This window comes from Clarias gariepinus, chromosome 4 (genome assembly GCF_024256425.1).
Source record: "Clarias gariepinus isolate MV-2021 ecotype Netherlands chromosome 4, CGAR_prim_01v2, whole genome shotgun sequence".
Taxonomy (NCBI): Eukaryota; Metazoa; Chordata; class Actinopteri; order Siluriformes; family Clariidae; genus Clarias; species Clarias gariepinus.
Window position 1 is genome coordinate 39,369,593 of NC_071103.1, and position 24,726 is coordinate 39,394,318.

General features: G+C 39.8%; 2 protein-coding genes across 2 annotated transcripts in view; one reads left to right on the top strand and one right to left on the bottom strand.

The window, feature by feature from the left end:
- Positions 1-11,127, bottom strand: part of arhgap29a (Rho GTPase activating protein 29a) — a 54,880-nt gene extending 43,753 nt beyond the window's left edge. Inside the window, exons 1-2 of the mRNA XM_053494597.1 lie at positions 11,063-11,127; positions 9,290-9,640 (exon numbers count right to left, since the gene is read on the bottom strand). Of these exons, the coding sequence (XP_053350572.1) occupies positions 9,290-9,545 (256 nt within the window). The 5' untranslated portion in view covers positions 9,546-9,640; positions 11,063-11,127. The remainder of the gene's footprint in view (positions 1-9,289; positions 9,641-11,062) is intronic.
- A 10,754-nt stretch (positions 11,128-21,881) lies between these two features.
- Positions 21,882-24,726, top strand: part of LOC128520320 (uncharacterized) — a 57,181-nt gene continuing 54,336 nt past the window's right edge. Inside the window, exon 1 of the mRNA XM_053494509.1 lies at positions 21,882-22,228. Within this exon, the coding sequence (XP_053350484.1) occupies positions 22,076-22,228 (153 nt within the window). The 5' untranslated portion in view covers positions 21,882-22,075. The remainder of the gene's footprint in view (positions 22,229-24,726) is intronic.

Consider the following 24,726-nt stretch of genomic DNA (forward strand, 5'->3'; position numbering starts at 1 on the left):
AGTGAATATGAACTCTTTGCTAAAGAGCTAAAAAATGCACACACACACATACACGAAGACACACAAAAACAGACCTCCGAGTGTGTTCAGCGTCCCCAGGCAGGGAGCACCCCAAAATAATCCAATCCAATTACCGGCATGTCTCTCGCATGCTGCTTTTTCTCGACAGGGTCACGACCTCTGTGGAAGTTCACAAACCCCCCCACAGCCATTGTGTAGACATCATTAAGAGAGAGACGTCTCAATGCTACAACCATCCCGTCACGACAGGACAATCCGAAGTGGCCGTTTCTCGAATCCATAAAACAGGTTGAACTCCGGCTCCTGTTTAGGTCTGGAAGCTGGAGAGAGCAGCGTTTGCTGAATTGCCATTTAAGGTGACCTCCAAAGCATCACCACGTCAAAAAAAAAAAGAGAAAAGAGAAAGAACGATTGCGTCTCAGAGAGCTGGCTGCAACTCTCTCTCCCAGGAGATCATAGATCTCAAAACTCCCTGCTATTCTTACATGGGAAAACGAGGCTCGCGCCAATTCCTGCCAGTGTGCTGGAAGAACAAAAACACTGGAGATGATAGCGGAGACAAAAGAGCTTCAGGCGCACATCAGCGAGTCTGAATGGCAGAGCTGCAATTCTGAAGCAGACCCGGTCGTGGCTGTAGGAGCGTACGGAGGATTGAAGCGCGCCTTATTCCACCCTCTGCTGAATGGCAGGGTTTCTTCCTGAAGCTGCGCACCGCAGAGACAATAAACTCATAAAGTGAATGAGGTTTAAATCACTTTCAATCACAGCACTGCCTCTGATTTACAACAGCCTGTTGTTGGAGCTTCCAGTTAACTGCTGTTCGCTGACCCATAACATGCAGCGTCTGTATAACCACCGCCTGGAATATACGAGAAAAACAAGTCCCTGTGACATATTAAACGGCTCAACGCTGCCTGAACACCGCTTTCTCAGGCAGCCTGTATACACACGTATACACGAGGGGCGTTCAAGTCAAGCTGGGACTTGTGATGACATTTCTGGTGAGCGAAGGTGTACGTTGACGTGATTGACGTTTACAGTAGACTTCGAGCACAGTGTGGTGATGAGACTCTTAGTCGACGCAAAACATTTGAACTGTGCAAACATTTTAAAGAAGATCGTACATCCGTGACTCCTCGCCTGCGGTGGCTCGGAGCTCGCGGCAGTCGCTACCGTGAACATTCAGAGACGAACGCCTAGATAACTGAATCACATCTGTCTGTGTGAACTGTACACACACTCGTTCATCAACACCACTTGCACGTTACAGGAACTCTGGAAGTTGGGAGTTATTGCCGTTTCCCCCGTAAAGTCCTGACCTCGCTCCAGGACATTTCCACATGTTTGGGACATTAAAGGAGCTCCCAGGAGGCCAGAATTTCAGACACGAAGCAGGTGTACTGAGAAAACGTTCCTCCTTGATGGTGTCCAAGCGCTAGTGATTAGTGCATTAGTGTATCAGGGGATTATATTAGAGAAATAAAGGGAGTTTTTACTTTCAGGACTTTGTTCTGTTATTCTGTACAATCAATAGTCCTGCTTTGACATTATTTACAGAAAGTAGGAAGCAAATCTGAAATTTGGTCCATCAGGAACAATTAATTTGAGGTTAAATTGGGTAATATTTATTTTGTTCTGCAATCTGTTCACTACTTCTTATTTCTGTCGGGATAAAACTTTCAGACCAAAAATGGCAACGAAATACTTGAAGTAGGAATAAAACTCTTTAGAAATGATTTTTCCTCAGGTCTTTGGGTGGGAAAGGGGACTTAACCAGGGTGTACATGCATTTCTGTCCAATATAAACAACAAGAGAAAGCATTAAAGGTCCTGCTGGCACTTCGCTTTCACTTTCTTTTCCATTGTTAACCAATGTTTATGGAATTTGCTTGGATTTAATTATAATTATTTTCTTTAAAAGAAGCAATGTCGAGCTCCAAAACCTCCCATGCACGGACTTCCTTTTTCTACTCAACGCTATTTCCAAAATGAGCCAAACCATGTGTTAAACCACAACTTTTAAATTTACCTTAATCTCCCTGTGAGGGATTAGCTGATCTTATCACATGCATCAAAAGGAGACAGAATCCAAACCTGAGCAGGTGAAATCGAGAACTCAACAGCAGCTTCCTGGAACAATGCCTTGGATTTACACTTCCTGGTCACTAGCGCATAACTTGAAATGACTGATTACAAATTATTAGATAAAAGGTTGTGATTTACATTTTTTTTTTTTTTATCTTCAGTAAATGCTCAGTGAACGCAATGAATATCCGGAGGAGACTACCCACGAGACATACACGGGATGCCATGGACACGAGCATTCTCGCACTCGCTCACACCTGAGGGCGAACTCATTCACCTGGCACGAGAAGGTGTAGGAAACTCACGGGACAGGAACAGAACATGTGAAAGTTCACAAAGTAATGCAAACTCGGAATCAAAGGGCTTGAATCATAAAGCAAGTGCAGTGAATACATCCTCATCGCATCACAACTCCCAAACTTTATGTGAAACTAACATCTGAAACTGCGTTCAAAGATATTCCAAACTTCAGGATCCTGAACCTTGTAGCCAGGAAAGTGTCGCTGGAATATCTGCGGCTGAGAATAATCTAAATTAAACACAAATTCATGAGACCTATCTTTGGTTTTAAAGGGTTAAGTAGTAGACTTCTCATGCTGATATGGTGGGAACTGAGAGAAGAGCCATGAACATGAAGAGCAGGAGGACAAACAGTAACCTGAGCTCAGGAATGAACCCAGGACTCTGAAGACATGAGGATTTACTTTACAAAAAATTTTAAGCCAATACACATATGTGACTGTAAGATTGTAAGAGAAAAAGCAATAATAAGCAAAACTATGCGACCTATGATAAAAGGTGGGCAATATTAATTATTTTTTTAAATGAATTACTTCTTGTACCAAAAAGAAACTTTTTGTTGCCGTTTACAGAGCACAAAAATGCGGCCTCTCTTAATAACCGCCGAAGAGTTTTCCATGTCCTCTAATGAGAACCACTTCACAGACACTGAGCTTCAGCCGTGAGGAAACAGAAACTCTTTCTCTGCTGCCTCCTCCAGTTTCACAAAATTTGAGCGGCACAGACACGCCGTCTCCTCGGCTCCGTCCAACGCGGTGCCACGTTGGAGAAGTTTGCGGAAGCTTGGGATAAGGGATAACGAGCCAGCTGATATCCACCTGCTGATCCTGGACCGGAAGAATCATTCATTCATTCATTCATTCCTATTCGATTCACAGAACTGAGGAAATCCAAATAAACAGAACAGTCCAGGTTTGTTCTTGGGTTGGGATCTTTTTGGAACCTCAAGTTCTTCAAGTGACAAGCGGCGGTGGATAAAGTACTAAAGTACAAAGCGTAGTAGAGTATGAGCATCCAAATCTATTGTGAGCCTAAGATCTTCTCCAGTGAACGTCCAGAAGAAAATTTACTGCAAGTGTATAAAGTAAATATTTCAAACTTAACAATGCGTAACAAAGCGAGCAAAAAAGAAAGCTAACGAGCAACTATAGCTAGTACAAACTTTAAAGAAAGACTGAATTTTATTTCTAGTTCGAAGAGCAAACATTGAACTAACCAGCTTAGCCGCTAACTGACAGTTCATCACGCTGTTTTAGACTGTCCGCGTCAACAGGAAAGGAGTGTAATTCCGCTGAAATTTACTAAACGTTTTCAATTTCAAAAAATCCCAAGTAATGAACAAATCTTCCATGCGGAGTAACAAAGAAAGCCGAAGTGTTTTTCTCACCTCTTTAGACAGGAAGTAAATCACCGCTAGTTTCTGACAGCAATCAGATAACGTTAATGTCTCGCAGTGTTAACCGTAGGGATCTTTTTACCCCCCCCTGAGACTCTCGACACCTTTTATCTTCACCTGATCTGACCTAGTGCATCCAAATCCCAAACCTTCTCAGAGTGAATGAACCGAGGTTAAGTCTGGCGGCACGGATCTGAGCGGGTCATCGGCACGGTCCGTTCTTCAAGGGAATTAGTCTTTATTTCAGCGCCAGCCCTGCGATAAGGCTCGCTCTGAGACTATAATCCACTATCCAGTACAGCGCAGAGTAGAGTTTCTCTTCCTGCAAACCAATTAGCCTCCTTTTTTCCCTCCTAAATTTGCCCTTTCCTGTGTTTAGATAGATTACAACAAAGCAAAAACAGAAACCGTTGACTCAGAGGGCCGAGTTACTCCGTTACTATCTGCTCCTTTCTTACATAAGGATGACGAATATGCTGCACACATCACACTTTGATGTGGGGTAATCATTAGTTTGCTGAGAGCAAATGTTAACTCGAAGAGGTTAAAAAGCGATTCGTGGTCGAGCAGAAGAAAGCTTTTGGAAGAGGGACACGTTCTTAAATATTCAGACTATGTGAAAAATCCCGGGCTGTCCCATTATTTCCGAGAGAGAAGGAGAGGGAGTGGGCGGAGGAATGCATCAACACTGGCGGTGAGAAGTAGCAGTCACACACAGCTAGCTCTCCAAACTGCTCTCCAGGCTGAGCGGGGTCAAGCACCCGCCAACAAAAGACAACATTCCTCCTGACTCGAGCCGGCATCACCGCCAACACCGTCGCTTTTAACCCTTCCCTTCGCCCGAGGTCAACGGGAACCACTTGAAATTATAGATGTAACGTAAAACAGAATCAGGAAAGGAGCAAACCACGGTGTGTGATGCCTTTAAAGTTATGTTATCAGGAAACTGGAGACTCTGTCTATAAATTAAGAATTAAAAGCTGAACAATCTCAGTCCCTGTCCATGAGTCCTTACTACAGAAACCATAACATATTAACATAAACCTTAATCAACCAATCAGAATTGAGAATTTTACAGCATCTGTAGACGGAGAGGTCTTAAGACTTACTACCTTAGTGTCTTAGATGTGAATTGCACGACAGTATGTACACACAGGAGGGGTGTTCAAGCCAAAGCGGGACTTTTGATTGTGCAGAAAATCAGAACACAGTTCGGAGAGTAAAAAACTGCCTTTATTTCTCTATATAATCTCCTGCTACACTAATGCACTTATTCCAGGGTTTCCCCAGTGCTTGGACACCATCGAGTAAACCGAAGGCATAATCTGAAACACTGGCCTCCCAGGAACCCCTTTAATGGTCCAAACATGTGGAGTGAGGTCAGGATTGTACGGAGGAAGTGGCGATAACTCCCAGACGCATTCCTGTAATGCGCAAGTTCTCACAGACAGATGTGTCGCTTCCGCAAGTTGAGGACGAGTTAACCGTTAATTTTCAAGGATCAGGCGTTCCACTCACTGAATGTTCGGGGAACAACTGCAGCGACCGCCGAGCCACCGGACATACGGCCATCTTTAAAACGTTCAAAAGTAGGTATAACTTTTGAATAGGCTTGACCAGCGTGAAAGCGTCTGCCTTTTCCATGGGAATCACTAATAACTTGGCCATTCATCTAATTCAAATAAAATCTCAATTTTCCCGGTTTGACTTAAACACCAAAACTAATTCTAAATGTTTATGAATTTCATATTATTTCATTGTCCAATATATTATTTTCAGAGTCACTGCGCTCAAACTGAGACTCAAAATAATGCATCACAGCTCTAGATAAAAACCCAAGCAAAAAACAAACTTTGTTCTTGTTTACCCACGAGTACACATTTACAGATTCCATCACCGCATCACTCTCTGAAAAAGTACAAGGTAGTTTTACAGATATTATTACTGTAAAGTCTCCTGAACCCCAAACGCACAGGAAGTTGAAGAACCTGAGCAGAAACGTCATGGCCACAACAACAATATTAACATTCTACTGCTATTCTGGATTAATGGCAACACCGCAGGGTGTATTCGGGTCAGGATTAGCGAGCTGGGTCCGGTCCAAGCCGAGCTCAACCACACAGGACCTGGAATGTGGTAATCACACACGCAAGAGCAGCCGCCCTCTTAATCTTCAGTCACTCTTTCATCATTTCCCTAAAGGTTTCCAAACGCTTCACTTGAGATTAGCAAAAGGAGTGGATGAAAAAAAAAAAAAGGTATTTAATTATGGAGTAGTGTACTATTCGCGAGTCTTCTTTTACCCCGCTGAGTACTCCAACAATGCAGGAATTCACAATTTAAATATCAAGATGGGATGCCTTTCCTGCCCCTTTTCCCCTCCAAGAGTAATTCATCACAATGCTGAAATCTACCCATGAGCCTGGATTAGCCTGTAGCTTTACATGCAGCTTTATAAGAGCTGCCATGTAGAAGTGAAATGACAGAAATGGAGTTCTTAGGAAACTACCTCAGCTCTCCATCTGTCCCCCTACATTTCTATTTGATGGACGCTTTTATGCAATTCTCTTTTATTTCAGTCATACCAAGCATGAGGCTGGCTATTTGAGGGTTAAAATTGGCTCGCTGAATCCTAAACCCTGGCCTTTGAACATACAACTACTGCTCTTTCTACCTCTTTCCTCTCTGTTATTCCTTCTGTCTAAATAGAAGTTAAAGAAAAACCTCTCAACTTCTCCAAAAACCCCACCTAACCCCTCCGTTACTCTTCCCTGTAGTGTTGTTAAATCCCACTACAAATCCCACTACAGTATCAAGGTAACTCCTGTTATTTCACTTTACTGGGTTTGAATTCTGCCCATGAACCAGCCGCAGGTTAGTGACCGAGCGGACGAAGGCAAACACATCTAGCATGACCTCAGAGTTAAACACATCACAAGACATGAATCAAAGAACCAAGAGCGAGTTTGTACCCTGAAAACATCTCATCAACAGCCTTCTATCATGCTTTACGATATCGTATTTTAAAATGATACTGAGCAGCGTTTACTATTTCTCGCCTTACTACCTCAACTCATACCTCATCACTACAAAAGTACTGAAATGTGCTACGCTGTTGTGTTTGTCGCTGGGTTAGGGTTTCTTTCCATTATCTTACTCACACTTCCAAGGGACTCATTCGGATTTGACAGGACACCGTCTGCAACATCTCAACATGCTGGAGTTTATCCTGAGATCTTTGCAAAAAAAAAAAGTGTTGCCTACGCAAACAAACTCTTGAAGAAACTCCTAAAGAGAGAATATTAATATTTTCCATTGATATCACTGAGATTGAGAACTCTGATATGCTTTTCAACCCTGTAAGAGTAAAAAAAAAAAGATTTTTTTGATAAAATGGGGTTGAGTCATTTTCCAGCTTTGGCACCAAGACGTTTTGAGATAAACCCCAAAATTATAACTTTAGCTCTAAGACATTTCAAGCATCACAAACACAGTCAGATGGAGAACAATAGTAGTGCAATCAACTTGTTTAGCTTTAGCACCGAGGACTTTGAAGACTCAGGCTGTACTATAAGTGAATGGACTTGAGGGATTTGACCACGATACTGTAACAGCTTTGAGGGTTTAGCCACAGTCAAAACCAAGACTTTTCCAGCCAGCACCATTGTTATAACTTTAGAAACAAGAATGTTGAATCCTTTAACCACTGGTGTCACCTTCAGACTGATGGTATCTTTTAATGAGGCTAGCAAACCCTTTTTTAACTTAGGAAATGAGATTGTTAAATCTTAAACATGAGAACTGATTTACAACTTTTTTCTGTCATTGGGTCAAGGATATTGAACCCTTATACTGTATATTGGATATTGAGGTGGTAATATCACTTGATTTGTGTGATGTGTGCGTCATGTTGTGACGAAACACCAAGGAAAATTCCACAATACATGTAAAGTATACATTATACTGAATAAAAATATCTGAATCTTATTGAAACTCTAGACTTTAATAGTTTAGATGGAAACATCAATACTGGGAATCTAAACAATGTTAGAACTTTAGGACCAACTGTTTTGGAGCTACCGCCATTGTTACACTTTGCCTACATGAAACTTTGGATCATCAATCATTGTAATTAGTTTCACATTAGGACGTTGGGGGTTCAGACATTTTCATAGCTTTTCACAGTGGATTGACCACTGCAATAATGTTGGGGCTCATTGTGAAAACTTTGGGAGTAAGACCACTAGCGGTCTAACCAAAGTTCCCATTTCATACATTTTTGGAACCTATAATTTTAGAGCTAAAAACTATGACTTCATGTATAGTATAGGATTTATGGACATATAAGCATAGCAATATATTTCATTACATTTCTTACTGAGAATAATGGTGGTTCGACCAAGGTTATAGATATCTTCTAAAGATTGGTGACCAATCTGAGAAGATTGATGGTTTATTATAACCATTGTTAAAACTTCAAAAATGAGAACTTTGGATCTTACATCATTGTACTTACCCCTGGACTAAAAACAATACTAATAGTATTGTCCCAAATTTATAGAAATGTAAAAATTTGAGGTCTGAGCCAGTATGATAATTTTGAGTCTGGGAGTTTTTAAAGATTTTGATCACTTTGAAGTTTGGCCACTGTGGATACTGGCCCACCCACGATTTAAAATAACCATTAATGTGACATAAGTATCATTTTAAAGTAAGTATGGAATGAGAACTCTGGGAGAACTTTAAGGGGTTCAAAAGGTTTTGAAAAAAATTGACTAAACTAACAGTGTCTATAGATTTTAAACAATAACCATTGATAAAATTTCAGAACAAGAGAAAGTGACATCTATAACTATTGTTGTTACCTGAACCTGAGAACGCTGAGGGTTTAACCAAAGTTAAATCTTTGGGTCAAAGAACTTTAGGTCAGAAAGCACTGTTTAATCTTTGTAACCCGCAATTTTGGAGATACAAGACTTATCCTAAGTTTAGACATGAGAACTTTGAAACTGTAATTACTGTTGGACTGACACCGAGGGTCCAACTGATTTTATAGCTTTAAGAATGAGAAGGTTGGTCTAAACAATTATGAAATTATGGGTGTTTTTACGATTGTGAAAACTTTGAGACTGAGAACGATGGGGGAACATTATTACAACACTGGGAATTGGCTACAGCCACTAGTATAGGATTTGAGCTGAGAACTAGGAAAGTTCAACTTTGTTTTGTTTTTTTAAGTAGGAAATGTTGATGTTCTTCCCATGTGAAAACTTTGGGATTGAGGTCACTGGAGATCCGGCCACACTGATAACTTCTGAACTGGCAACTTTACACACTTAAAATAAATGTAAAGGATTAAAATTTGCAAACATTGTGATATCTCCAGGACAAAAAATATTTACAGCTGGACAGCACTTTCAAGGTTTGACCACAGAATTTTGAGTGAGAACTTTGAAGATTTCTTAATCACGGTAAACAGCCTCTCACCTTTGAAGTTAAACGCTTCCTTGAGGCGAAGCAACACATCTGCGAATTTCCGGACATCATTGACAAGCTGCATGATGTATTCCGGGTCTGAGCTGATAGAGCTCAGGGAGTCGCTCTTAATCAAGCCAGATATCGAGGCTCGTGAACTTGATTCTGATCCTGGGGGAAAGAAGTGTGAGCTGGAGAGTCGCGTAATGCCCATATTTGAGCGCTTGTTTCCCAGGCTGCTCTGCTGCAGCATCCCGCTGGAGAACATCCCAGCCGCAGCCAGCTCGCTATGGACGAGTGAAACCGCAAACTCGCTTCGATTTAATCAGATTCCGCACACGTCCTCAGCGGCGGTGGCAGTTCCTGCAAACAGAACAGATATTACAAACACACACATAGTGGTCAGAGCAAAGTCTGGACAGATAGCTGCACTGCTCAAAACCAAGCTTTGTTTAGTATCATGTGAACAACACTATAGGTATAAGAACGACTCCAGAAATCAACGGGTTAGGATGCAGTTTTAAAGTTTAAACAGATGCTGAATTTAAACTTTGCACCTGAGAACTTCAATCAACAATTCAAGGAGATCAACAATTCTTGGAACAGAAAACCAAGAATTTTGGAGCATTCACCACTGTTTCAGCACAGATGGAACACACGTATTATAACGCAGAGCTAGTATGTGAAAATAAAAGGGTACTAAACTTTCGGCACTAGAAAACTCATCACTGGGTGTTCCAGCAAGAGGGTTTTTGCTCAAACATGGCATAAACAAGATTTGACGATATTTCCTGTTTTTCCTGTTTTCTTTCAGGAAAGGAAAATAGTATGATGTATATTATATGAATATAATATTAATAATCTTATCATATTATTAACATAGTATTCGTATATATGTACACACCGTATAAGGTACAGAAATACATTTATTATTAAAATATTTTTAAGTTTTGCCTTTCCTGAAGTGTGTATACATTTGTAAGTGTTTATATATATATATAAAGATAGAAAGATATAAGAAAGAAAAATCCAAGAAAAAAAATAACGTACACTTTGTACAATAATATCATTGATAAAATGAAACATAGCTACAGATGTATAAATAACAACGCTAGATGTTTATAAATGATAACAGCGGCACGCTCCTGATACACTGTACTGACTATACAGAAGTACACATGAGCTCACTGTCTACATCTGGACTAATGATCAATAAACCTGCAACTTAGTGACACTTTTTTAAACTTCGTGTCCAGCATCAGGTTGTTTTCCAACAACATTTAAACCATTATCGGATACAGTGCACTAAAGTGAGAGCTATAACAATACAAACTAACACAGACTGCGTAAACAAATAGGGATAAATCCGAATGGAGTAAACATGAGTGTAAACATGAGTGTAAACATGAGTGTAAACATGCATTGTGAATCATCAGGTAAGATGCAGTGAGAGTTCTCCCAGTTCCCTCCACCATACAGCTGTGCACTCTGTCCCATCACTCCCAGTATACACAGGTATGAAAAACAACAGCTGGGTGGAAATTCTTACCACACACACACACACACACACACACACACACACACACACACACTCACTTTCTATGTTAGTAACAATCATAGATAACACACTTACAAATACTACTACTATAATAATAATAATAATAGTACAGTATCTCTGCGGCTCAGGCTCCGTGTAAAGGCTTCCATTCCCTTGACTCTGGTATTTAAAGCCCGTGTGAGTGTTACAGAGTAACGCTGGAGACAGAAACATGCGGAGTAACTCACGTGTGAAACATCACGGCTCCGAGAAGGAAACAAATGTAGCAGTTAATCCACAGAGAGAGAGAGAGTCCCTCCAGTCTGCACTCTCTCACACACACACGGTCACTCACACTACGAGCAGGAAACCCCGCCCCTTAAACTGTCTACTCACCGCCCACCTTCTGTACAGGCCACGCCTCTTCGTTAAAGACCACCCCCATCCAACATTCATTACTAAAAAAGGTTGATAGATAGATAGATAGATAGATAGATAGATAGATAGATAGATAGATAGAATTATCAAAAAAGAAAGAAAGAAAGAAATTTGTATTTATTTTTATTATTATTATTTTATTATTATATAAAAAAGAAAGAAAGCCATAGATATATAGATATTTTATTGATCCTTATTTTTTTTAACATCAAGTAGCAAGGATAGTAACATAATAGGCATATATTATTATTATTATTATTATTATTATTATTATTATTATTATTATTATTAACAATAATAATAATAATGACAAATTCAAATTTTATTTGTCACATACACAGTCATACACAGTACGATATGCAGTGAAATGCTTAGACAACTGCTTGTGACCTAAGAATAAAAGAATAGGAATAGGAAATAAATATGAAAATTCAAATAAAGGGTAAGTTTAACTAGGGAAGAATAAAATAAAAATATACAAATAAAAGTAAAAAATAAAAAACTGATACACAAAAATACACAATATAGAAAAATATATGGAAAATATATGAAAAAAATGTAAAACAATAAGAGCAGCCGAATAAATGGTAATAAAAAAATAGTAATGTCCATGGTTGTGCAATCCACATATTTAAAGTGACTTATGCAGTGCAAATATGCTTAAAGTGATTTATTTAAAGTGACTTGTGATGGAGTGATTTGATGACCACGAAGTGTAGTTGTGCAGTGGCCAATAGTGTAAACAAATGTTCAGAATGTCCAGTGTGTGTGTAAAAACCAAATGTGTGGGTCAGTACTGTGTGGTGGTGTGATTGTAATTGAGAGCATATGCCTATTATGTTACTATTATTATTATTAGTGATACTACTACTACTACTACTACTAATAATAATAATAATAATAACATATGTCTATTATGTTACTATTATTATTAGTGATACTACTACTACTACTACTAATAATAATAATAATAATACCATATGTCTATTATGTTACTATTATTATTAGTGATAATATTAATAATCATAATCATAATAATCATAATAATAACATATGTCTATCATGTTACTATTATTATTATTATTAGTAGTGATAATAATAATAATAATAATAATAATAATAATAATAATAATAATGGGGCGGGGGTAGCTTAGTGGTTAAGATAGTGGTTGAACTACTGGTCAGAGTGTTCCAGGTTCAAACCTCAGCACCCTGGTGAACCCCTGAGCGAGGCCCTTAACCACTTAGATCTCTACTGAGATAAACAGTGTGCTTCATCAGATTTGTTCAGTTAATATCGTTATTAAGAATCAATTTCTTTCAGTTATTATGTCATCATGAGGTTATAGAACGCGTTTGGAACGATGACGTCAATTCCTCCAAATACTTTTAAGGGGGTTAAACGTCAGCATGTAAACACAATATAAAGAGCCAAGAGCAAACTCTCCGGATGATTAGATAGAGAATCAGGCCATCTAGTGGTGGATGGTGGAATTACACTAAAACTTCACCTCTGTGTGTGGTGGTGTAGGTGTGTGTGTGTGTGTGTAGGTGTGTGTGTGTGTGTGTGTGTGTGTGTGTGTGTGTGTGTGTGTGTGTGTGTAGGTGTGTGTGTGTGTGTAGGTGTGTGTGTGTGTGTGTGTGTGTGTGTGTGTGTGTGTCTTTAGTACAGGACACACATATGATTAGATTAAGATCAAGATTCTTTATTTGTCACATGCATAGTTATACAGGTACAACACGCAGTGAAATGTATCCTAAACCTCTTCTACTTTATGCAAATAACAGAAAAGAGGGGGAAAATGTAAACATAATAATAATAATAATAATAATAATAATAATAATAATAAACTTTGATTTGCAAGAGTGTATATGCAACAAGATAAGAATGTAGTGCAAGTAATGCTTATAGTGCAATGTGCAGTGTGCAATGTGCAATGTCAGCACAGCAGTGTATAAGTATACTGATAAAAGTCCTATGAATGGAGAGTAGCACATCATGATTGATTGAGGAGTCTAATCGCCTGTGGATAAAAACTCATCCTGAGTCTCTCCGTTTCTGGCCATAATGACCCGAAACCTTCTGCCGCAATGCAGAAGTTTAAACAGTCCGTTATTGGGGTGCGAAAAATCCTTAATGATCCAAGCTGCCCTGGTTTTACATCTCCTGGTGTAGGTGTCCTGCATGGAAGGGAGAGTTAACCTGCAGCAGCGTTCAGCTGCCCGGATCACTCTCTGGAGGGCAGCTATTCCCAAACCAGGATGAAATGTTCTGTGTAAGGATGCTTTCAACAGTGCCCGAGTAGAAAGCCTTAAGGACACCCCAAACTTCCTCAACTTCTTCAGATAGTACAGACGCTGCGTTGCCCTTTTCGTCTGAGCACAGATATGCTCAGTCCATGTCAGATCCTCGGAGATGTGGATGCCCAAGTACTTGAAGCTGCTCACCCTCTCCACTGGGGCTTCATTGATGATGAGGGGTTTGTGATCCTGTTGTCTCTTTCTGAAGTCCACCACCAGCTCCTTCGTCTTACTGATGTTCAGCCGGAGATGGTAAGGAGTGTGAGTATACATAAATAGATAGAGATTCATTTATTTATTCATTAATTTGTTCATTCTTTAGTAAGTTTAACTGCAGCAGTCATTAATTTCATTTCATTAATCTAACCAGAAGCGCATAAACAGCCTATTTAGAATCAGCTACAGATGAAGATATGGAGCTCTGGGGGAGATATTTTTAGGGGTGTGGATGTCACATGTACAAGAGCTGCAGTAAGTATTGTAAAGAGAGTAAAGTATATGTGTATGTACATGAATGTAGTGCTGAAGTCATGTTATGAATATAACATGCTGAACAGGACGTATAAATGCACAGTTAACATGCAGTTTTTAAATGATGATTTCATTTCTTAAGAGAAAAAGCTGTCCAAACCTGTCTGGCCCAATGTAAAAAAATGCAATTGCCCCTAAACCTAATAACTGGTTGTGCCACTCTTGACGGCAACAACTGCAATGAAGCGTTTGCGATAATTTTCGAGCATGAATGGTCTGTTTAAGAATCACAATGAGATTTAAGTCCATACTTTGACTAGGCCACTGCAACAGCAAAATTTGTTTGTTTCTTTTTTTTTTAGACTAAAAAAAATAGACTTGTAGACTTGCTGGTTTGTTTCAGATCATTGTCCTGCTGCAGAGCCCAAGTGCGCTTGAGCTTAAGGTCACAAACTTTTGTCTCGCCGGTCCATGGAATATTTGCCTAAAACAACGTCTCGGGTTACTTTGCTGTAACCTTGTTCCCAAGATGCTGCGTGAAAACGCTATGGGAACATCTTTTTGTGTTGCCGGTTGTGTAGCATGTGTGTATCCAACACGCCAATTTTTGGCTTATATAACCTCGGTCAGGTGACGTCATCTGATGAAGTGCACCTGCAGGTTATAAATAGGAGTGAACCGGAAACATTCCTCAGATCAAGATTCTTTATTTATCACATGCATAGTTATACAGGTACAACACTCAGTGAAATGTATCCTAAACCTCTTCTACTTTATGCAAATAACAGAAAAGAGGGGGAAAAATTTAAACAGAATAATAATAATAATAATAATAATAATAAACTTTGATTTGCAAGAGTGTATATGCAACAAAATAAGAATGTACACTCTAAAAAACGCTGGGTTGTTTTTTCTACCCAAGCGCTGGGTTTCCTCTGTTGGGTCATTTTTCTGGGTTATTTACAGAGAGTTGGGTAGTTTTTGTGTAACCCAGCTGCTGGGTTGAAGTTTGCTTGGCTCCTCCCCCAAAGTTCACCGGTGGATTCAGCGGCTGTCAGTCAGAGCTTCGTGTCTCTCTTGAGCTCCCACACCGCTGATGACGGTTCATTTAAGGGAAAATGACGTTAAATACAAGGTCTGTATACACATGTTCACTCACCTAAGTCACATATGACTGAAAAATTATTACTATATGTGAGATTTATTACTGTTACCGTGTTAATGTTACACTTAAACGTTCAGGCTGGTCTGAGGTAAGATAATTTAGCTGACAGTAGCTGCTATAGTTAGCCACAGAACCCCACCTGTGTGTGAAGGAAACGGATAAGATGTTTAAGCTTTTTATCTTTCTCTGTAGAATGTTTGCAGGGTGACGAAACTGTAACTGTAGTATTAGCATGACGCTAGCATTTAGTTAACATTAGAACTTTATTAATCTCACTGTTTGAGAGAATAAAATGCTGGGGTGTTACAAAACACTGACCCTCTCACAAATATACACACCTGCTAACCCTCCCGTTTTTCACTAGCTAGTAATTTACTCCGCGGTCAAAAGTCGCCCGCGTTTCTCCCGAGTTATAACAATATTTTACATTTACATTTACATTTACATTTAGGCATTTGGCAGACGCTCTTATCCAGAGCGACTTACAAAAAGTGCTTTAATGTTTACAACATTGGATACATACTTACACTGGGTTAACTAAGTTAATAACTAAGTACCATTAGTCCAACACAACTGAGTTTTTTTTTTTTTTTTTTTTTTTGGGGGGGAGGGGGGTTAGTCCAAGTACTGGAGAAACAGATGAGTCTTGAGTCGTCGTTTAAAGATAGTCAAAGTCTCTGATGTACGGACATCTAGAGGAAGTTCATTCCACCACCTAGGTGCCAGAACAGAAAAGAGCCTGGATGAATGCCGCCCTCGATCCCTGAGAGATGGTGGGATGAGGCGAGCAGTGCTGGAGGATCGGAGGCAACGTGGTGCAGTGCGTGGTGTAATTAGCTGCGAGAGGTAAGTGGGTGCTGGGCCATTTTTGGCTTTGTAGGCAAGCATCAGTGTTTTGAATTTGATGCGGGCAGCTACAGGAAGCCAGTGCAGGGAGCGGAGGAGTGGGGTGGTGTGGGAGAACTTGGGAAGGTTAAAAACGAGTCGTGCTGCTGCATTCTGGATCAGTTGCAGAGGACATTGAATTGATAAATTTTACACCTTTCCCCCTTTGGCAAGTAGTATGCAAATATGACTGCTGCATGTAAGCTAACCAGGTAGCCCTCTTTAACCAAAGTTGCTTGTAACTCAGACTAAATGAACTATCAGTCAGCTGTACAGATAACTACTAGATGGAAGTATTAATATTTGGGTGATTGTAATGTGCCAGTATGACCCCAGCTATGACAATGCATCTCCTCGGTAATTAGCTTAAAATCAACACAGACCACTAAAGCATTGGCTTTAAAGCTCATATATATATATATATATATATATATATATATATATATATATATATATATATATATATATGAGCTTTAAAGCCAATGCTTATTTTGCTTATTTTATTTTTGGTAGTAGCTGTCTCCATGTTTTTGTTTCATGTTATCTATACCCTAGCTTTGTCATTTTTATTTAGTATAAATCCTATTACACATTAAATTGATAGTCTTATTCAGTTTAATCTTTGTTATTCAACAAATTTTTAACTTTCTTTAATTTCTTTCTAAGGTTGGCACCAACATGGTGGAATACCTCCAGCAGGCTGAAGTGTCAAGGCCGTACCCCTACTGTACATCCTGACGTTGGGAGATGATGACCAGCGCTGCTCTCAGGCATTCGTCATTCTGGTGGGACAGGCTCTGGAGCAATACACACTACTCGGGGCGGTTGATGTGTGCTTCAAGGCATTTGATATTTTTGACATTAACTATTTAAAGTAGTGTGCACCTGTATAGGGCTTTTTGTAATGTTGCTATGAAATAGCGAGGCCTACTTGAAAAGTCATAGACAGTGTTTGTATGTTAAAACGGAACCAGGGCTGGATAGTTTTGTTCTGCAGAAAAGATATCTAATGTCACAGAGAGATCCTGCTCTGTAGAAGCTGCCTCAGCCTATTTGTGTTTTTACTCCATTCTGCCCTTGTGAGTAATAGTATAGTAATGATGTCACTGTTGATTATCTGTTCTTGTGCTTTTGAAAAATAAATGTTTTTTTCTATGAGCATTTAATAGGATGTTGTTTATTGCATATATGTATGGTTTGCAAAACTTTTAAGTTTTTTTGTTGTTGTAATAAACCAGTATATCAAGGTAATTTAACTGTTTAATAGACGTGGGTAGTTTTTTTTTTTTTTACAGATTCACTGTAAAACATGAAAATAATAACCTATTTGTGAGGTGGAATTAACTCAACATTCCAGTTACAATGAACCAATATATGGGTGGAACATTTAACCAATTTATGTGGTAGAATTAACCCAGCATTATAGTTAAATATGACCCAGCATTTGGGTTGAATATTTAACCCATTTTGCTGGGTTAAAAAAATAACCCATTTTGCTGGGTTAAATTAACCCAGCATTTAGTTAGTCCAATAGTTACCCAGCAGCTGGGTTAAAAACAACCCAGTTTGGGTTGTTTTTAACCCAGCATTTTTTAGGGTGTAGTGTAATGTAAATTTGTGTCTGAAAGGACGTCCAGTCACGCAAGCAGTGCTGCATTTATCAGGGAACAGGGTTAAAGCAAAGTAACCCAAGACGTTCCCTTTCAAAAGCTACACTCAATACTGCATGAAAACACTATGGGAACGAGAATACCAATGCTGCCACACTGCAAGTGTCCCAGGGTTGTGTTGCGTGTGCGCACAATATCCAAGGAGGTCTCAAATCTAGCTCTGGGAGGCTGACTCGAGGACCTGTGAGCCGGAGTAGCATGAACATCCAAACTATAAAATCTAACAAATGTGTGCGGAGAGGACCAACCTGCCTCATCACACACTGCTGCAAGGGGACTCCTCTTGCCAGCGCAATAGATGAAGCAATCCCTCTGGTCAAATGAGCCCTGATTCCTAGAGGCAAAGTGTGACCACGCGCCTCGTAGGCTAGGGCAATAGCATCTCTCACCCAATGTGACAGCGTTCGTCTAGTGGCGGCCGCCCCCCGGTTGCGGCCCACGTAGCATATGAAAAGCTGCTCTGACTCACGCCACTGGCTAGTGTGGTGGACGTAAATCTGAAAAACACGTACTGGACAGAGTTAAGTGAAGTCTTTCCTGCTCCGGAGCTGTAAAAGGCGGAGGACAGAATGCTTCAAGAACAACTGGGTGCATGGTTGAGAATGGAACTTTCGGAAGATAGTTTGGGTGAGGATGCAGAATAGCTTTGACTAACCCAGGGGCAAAGTCTAGGTTGACTGACTACTTCGGGGTGGAGTTTCCCAATTTTGAGGCAATTGATGTGCCACGCGAGAAGATGAACGCTCCAGCTCCCTTGGGCTGGACGGCAAGACGGACCTAGAGTGGGACCCAGAGTCAGAAACTGGGGTCTGAACCACATAGAAAGGGTACAAAGCCCCTGGTGCGGAACCCTTATTTGCCTGTGGGGATTGGCCCTCGAGTGAAATCCCCTGGCTCTTAGCCACAACTGAAACACTGTCATATGCAGAAGGCCCAAAGGTATCACCGTGGATGCAGCTGCCATGAGACCTAAAGATCTCTGAAAGTGATGAAGGGGCACTTTCTGGTCTAGCTTGATTTTCTTGAGGGTGTTGAGAATGAAACATGAGCGTGATACAGCTGTGCCCGCATTGCGATCGAATCCCATGTGACACCCAAATATGTTGTCCTCTGAACAGGAAAGAGCATGCTTTTCTTGGCGTTGAGTCTCTATCCTAAGGAACAGAGATGAGCTAGGACGATAGGACAATGTCGAAGCACTGTCGGGTGGAACAAATGGAAGGACCCGATACTGGTAAGCTTTGCCCTCGAAAGTGAACCTCAGGAACTTCCTGTGTTGTGGCAATATTTCTATATGAAAGTACACTTCCTTCAGATCGACTGTCACAACCAATCTCTTGGTTGGATTTGAGAAACAATCACTTTGACAGTCAACATTTTAAATTTTTATTTTTTCAGATAGCGGTTTAGCCCGTGAAGATCTAAAATTGGACACAGCCCCCCGTTCTTCTTGGGAACCAAGAAATACCGATTGTAGTAGCCTGACTCTCTGTCTGGTAGGGGAACATGTTCTATGGCCCCTTTTCCCAGCAACATCTGTCACTCCAGAGTCAGCAGATCTGTCACTCCAGAGTCAGTCACCTTTCCAGTTTCACGGAAGTGGAGACCACGTCCTCCGCGTGGAGGGCGATGTGAGAACTGAATCCTGTAGCCTCTCTCTACAGTGCTTAGTACCCAAGGAGATATACTTGGCATTAGCTTCCACGCTGCCAGTTTCTCCGAAAGGGGCAGAAGTCTTGGCGGCTCGGTTAGACGGGGGTGTTAGATGTTCGTCATCCTGAAACATGCAGGAAGCAGGGAAAAAAACATTTCGTTGGAGACCGGTATTGCCCGAAATACCAGTAGTGGCAGAGCATGAACACCGACCTCCTGGGGGATTCATTCTCGAAGGGAATCCTACGCGCCCCTTGAAACTCCATATCAGTAAGTTAAACACTTTCTTAATTTGCTTTGTAAACAAACACACGCAAACACAAAGTCAGTCCTGAAGACAAAAAGATCTGAGGAATGTTTCACTCCTATTTATAACCTGCAGGTGCACTTCATCAGATGACGTCACCTGACTGAGGTTATATAAGCCAAAAATTTGGCGTGTTTAATACACACATGCTTCACAACCGGCAACACAAGAAGATGTTCCCATACTTCCCAGCATCAAGTGTATCTTTTGAAAGGGAACTTTGTGTTCTTTTTGGTCAGCAGTGGTTTTCAAATTCAAATATTCAAATTCTAATTTTATTTGTCACATACACAGTCATACACAGTACAATATGCAGTGAAATGCTTATATGACCGCCAGTGACCTTAAAAATAAATAAAAATAAATATGAATAAAAGAAATACGATAACAAAATTTGAATTTAACTAGGATAAAAATGTAAATAAAAATAGAAATAGAATTTCCACGGCTTTCGCCTTGGCACTCCCCCATGGATGCCATTTTTTGCTCCCAGTCCCTTTCGTATTGTTGAATCATGAGCACTGACCTTAACTGAAGTAAGTAAAGCCTGCAGTTCTTTAGATGTTCTTCTGGGTTCTTTTACGAGCTCCTGGATGAATCGTCATTGGTAATTTTGGTAGGCCGGCCGCTCCTGTTAAGGTTCACCACTGTTCCAAATTTTATCCATATGTGGATCAAGGCTCTCGTGGTGGTTCACTGGAGTCCCAAAGCCTTAGAAATGGCTCTTTGGAATGGCCTTTCAAAACATAAGATGTCATATCTTACTCATCCGTTATTGATTTTTTTCTTTTAGATCATGTTGCTGTTTTAGATCTTTTCGTGTGCTTCACTTTGTCTGACAGGTTATATTCAAGTGATTTCTTGATTCAACAGATCTGGCCGTTATCAGGCCTGTGTGTGGTGAGTGGAATTTAACTCAGCTTTCCAAAAATCACAGTTTATTTATGATTTAGCAAGGGGGCAATTACTTTTTCACAATTCTCAAAATAAAAAATTTGCTTGATTATCTCAATTATTGACGTGTGACAAGTATGCAAAGAAAAAAAAATTAGTAGGGGGAAAATACTTTTTTTTTCCTTAAAAAACTCTCGCCCTTTTTCCTATGCTGCTCATCATCAAACAATTTTTTATTTTTTATTTGACCAGACAGTTACCTGACAAACGTTCAGGCCATAGTAATGTAGGAGACTCTTTAACGGTGGCTATCTCTTTTAATGGAGAGATATTGTAAACATCCAGCCAAATCCTTGAACAGAGAAGCACATGGGCATTCAGACAGAGTGATGGAGACAGTGATGGACATACAGACAGGCGGATACAATGTAAAGAGTGATAAAATCAAAACCAATTAAAATAGCATATTTGTTCTAAAACCCTCTATTAACCTCTGATACATCCTCACACTGTGAAGCTGTGTGTCTCGTGTGATGTCTCAGAAGTTTATGGATCGATTACGACTTCTCTCTCTTTCAATGTAAACTCTCCCAGATCATAAAAAGCTCAGAATTAGAGCTGGACATCAGTGACCTCCAGCTACAGTCACTAGATAGCGCTGTTGGACTGCATTCATCCTCGATAAGCAGTTGTGGACGAGAGGGTGTCATCAACATTTAACTTCTGGTTTTCAGAATCTCTTGAGTATTAGGATGTGTTGTGTGTATCAATTATTAATTAATCAGTTTTATAATCACTTCATGTATGTTTGTATTCCACTTAGAAAGAAAGATATGTTCATGTATGCAACTTTTAGTTCTGCAAACTACACTACTGAATTAACACCTACCTCCAACTGTCTATTTATTTATTAGTTAGTTAGTTAGTTAGTTAGTTACCAAAATTATTATTAATAATTTAAAATAACAAGCTAGTTCGTTTTAATCATTATTTATATTTTGACGTAAAATGTAAATAATTATGTACCTGTCCAATAAAAATTGTCCTGACATTTATGTTATTTGTTTGTTTGTTTGTTTCATATTTTGCCTTCGTGTTACTTACAGAATGTAGTGATAATATAAATGTGTCACGGCACCCACTTGTGGCTGTGTAGAACATGGCAGGGTTTTCCCCATTCATGTATTGTGGTGAAGAGGGCGGGATTTCTACAGCTCAGACCTCAACAGCTCAGAGCTCTACAGCTCAGAGCTCTAGAGCCTGGATCTCCACAGCTTGGATCTCTACATATTGGATCTTTATTTCTTGGATCTCTGCATCTTGAATCTACAGCCACCTGCACTAGGAGCAGAAAGTTTGTCGAGTGTGTAGACCCCTGCATGGAGCTTGGTGTATGCTTGTTCATCTATTTTCCTGAGCTGATCCTGTAGGTGTGTGGAGAAGACAGTGTGCAAAGAATGAAATGAAGTAGGGAAAGATGGAGAGAGACACTCATGAGAGTGCAGAAGAAGTGAAGAGAACTTCAGGAGGGGATGGAGGGAATGAAGCAGAGCTTGAGAGTTACACAAGAGCCAAGTTCACACTATGGGCTTACATTATCTGCTGGACTGCACTCCGAATACTGCTACAGGTCAGTAATGTAATCTAAACTAGTGAACTAACACCTGCTGCTCCTGGTCAGTATTGCAAACTACAATACGGAATTAACAACTACTGCTGTAGGTCAGTAATGTAAACTATACCACAGAATTAACAACTACTACTACAAGTCAGTAATGTAATATACAGTAGTTAATTTACATCGACTGCTGGGGGCAGTACTGTAAAATACACTAGTGAAATTCACACCTGCTATTGCAGGTCAGTACCGTAAAAAACTACATCACAAGGTTAACAACTACAGCTGCTGGTCAGTAATGTAATATACACTAGTGAATTAACATCTAGTGCTGAGGGCAATACTAAAAGATACGCTAGGGAAATTTACACCTGCTATTGCAGGTCAGGACCATAAACTACACTACATAATAAACAACTACTGCTGCAGGTCAGTACTGTAAACTACATTAAAGAATTAACACCTACTACTACAGATCAGTAATTTAATCTACACTAGTGAATTAACATCTAGTGCTGGGGCAGTACTGTAAAATACACTAGTGAAATTAACACCTCCTATTGCAGGTCAGTACTGTAAACTACACCACTGAATTAACAACTACAGCTGCAGATCCATACTGTAAACTACACTAGTGAACAACCAACTACTGCTGGATGTCAGTGAACTACACCACAAAATAAACAACTACAGCTGGAGGTTAATACCATAAACTATACTACAGAATAAACAACTACTGCTGGAGGTTAATACCATAAACTACACTACAGAATAAACAACTACAGCTGGAGGTCAGTACCGTAAACTACACTACAGAATAAACACCTACAGCTGGAGGTCAGTACCGTAAACTACACTACAGAATAAACAACTACAGCTGGAGGTCAGTACCGTAAACTACACTACAGAATAAACAACTACAGCTGGAGGTTAATACCATAAACTATACTACAGAATAAACAACTACTGCTGGAGGTTAATACCATAAACTATACTACAGAATAAACAACTACAGCTGGAGGTTAATACCATAAACTATACTACAGAATAAACAACTACAGCTGCAGGTCCATACTGTGGACTACGCTACAAAATAAACAACTACTGTTGAAGGTCAGTACCGTAAACTATACTACAGAATAAACAACTACTGCTGCAATATTAGCACTCACTACTGCAAGTCTATACTGTAAACTACATCACAGAATTAATAACTACTGCTCCAGGTCAGTACTGTAATCAACACAAATTAACTTCTGCTGCAGTTTAGTACCATACTATACTACAGAATAAACAATTACTGCTGGAGGTCAGTACCGTAAACTATACTACAGAATAAACAATTACTGCTGGTGGTTAATACCATAAACTACACTACAGAATAAACAATTACTGCTGGAGGTCAGTACCGTAAACTATACTACAGAATAAACAACTACAGCTGCAGGTTAATACCATAAACTACACTACAGAATAAACAACTACAGCTGCAGGTCCATGCTGTAGACTACGCTACAAAATAAACAACTACTGTTGAAGATCAGTACCGTAAACTATACTACAGAATAAACAACTACAGCTGCAGGTTAATACCATAAACTACACTACAGAATAAACAATTACTGCTGGAGGTCAGTACCGTAAACTATACTACAGAATAAACAATTACTGCTGGAGGTCAGTACCGTTAACTACACTACAGAATAAACAATTACTGCTGGAGGTTAATACCATAAACTATACTACAGAATAAACAACTACTGTTGAAGGTCAGTACCGTAAACTACACTACAGAATAAACAACTACTGCTGCAATATTAGCACTCACTACTGCAAGTCTATACTGTAAACTACATCACAGAATTAATAACTACTGCTCCAGGTCAGTACTGTAATCAACACAAATTAACTTCTGCTGCAGTTTAGTACCGTACACTACTTATTTAACATCTACTGCTACATGTCAGTATTTTCACCCACTGCTTCAGATCAGTACTGCCCACTAGTCATTAGAGTCACTAGAAGAGACTACTGTAAACTACTGAATTACCACCTACTGATAAAGGTCAGGTGGCATGGTGGCGTACTGGTTAGCCCTGTGGCATTGCACCTCCAGGTCTGCCTAGGGTCTTTGTTTCTATGTCCTCCCTGTGCTTGGTGGGTTTCCTCCCACAGTCCAAAGACCTGCAGATTAGAGGTTAATTGGTCTTTTTTCCTTGTGTATGTGATTGTGTGTCATCTGATGGACTCACACCCCATCCAGGGTGTACTGCCCTTATTGTCCCCTGGGATTGGCTTCCCTCAACCCAGTACAAGCGCTATAGAGCATGAGTGAGTGAGATGGAAATGGACAGTACTGAATTATCACCCCAATAATAATAATAATAATAATAATAATAATAATATAATGAACTTGCAGAGATCCAATTCGCTAACACGATGTGTGTGTGTGTGTGTGTGTATATATATATATATATATATATATATATATATATATATACACAAACATG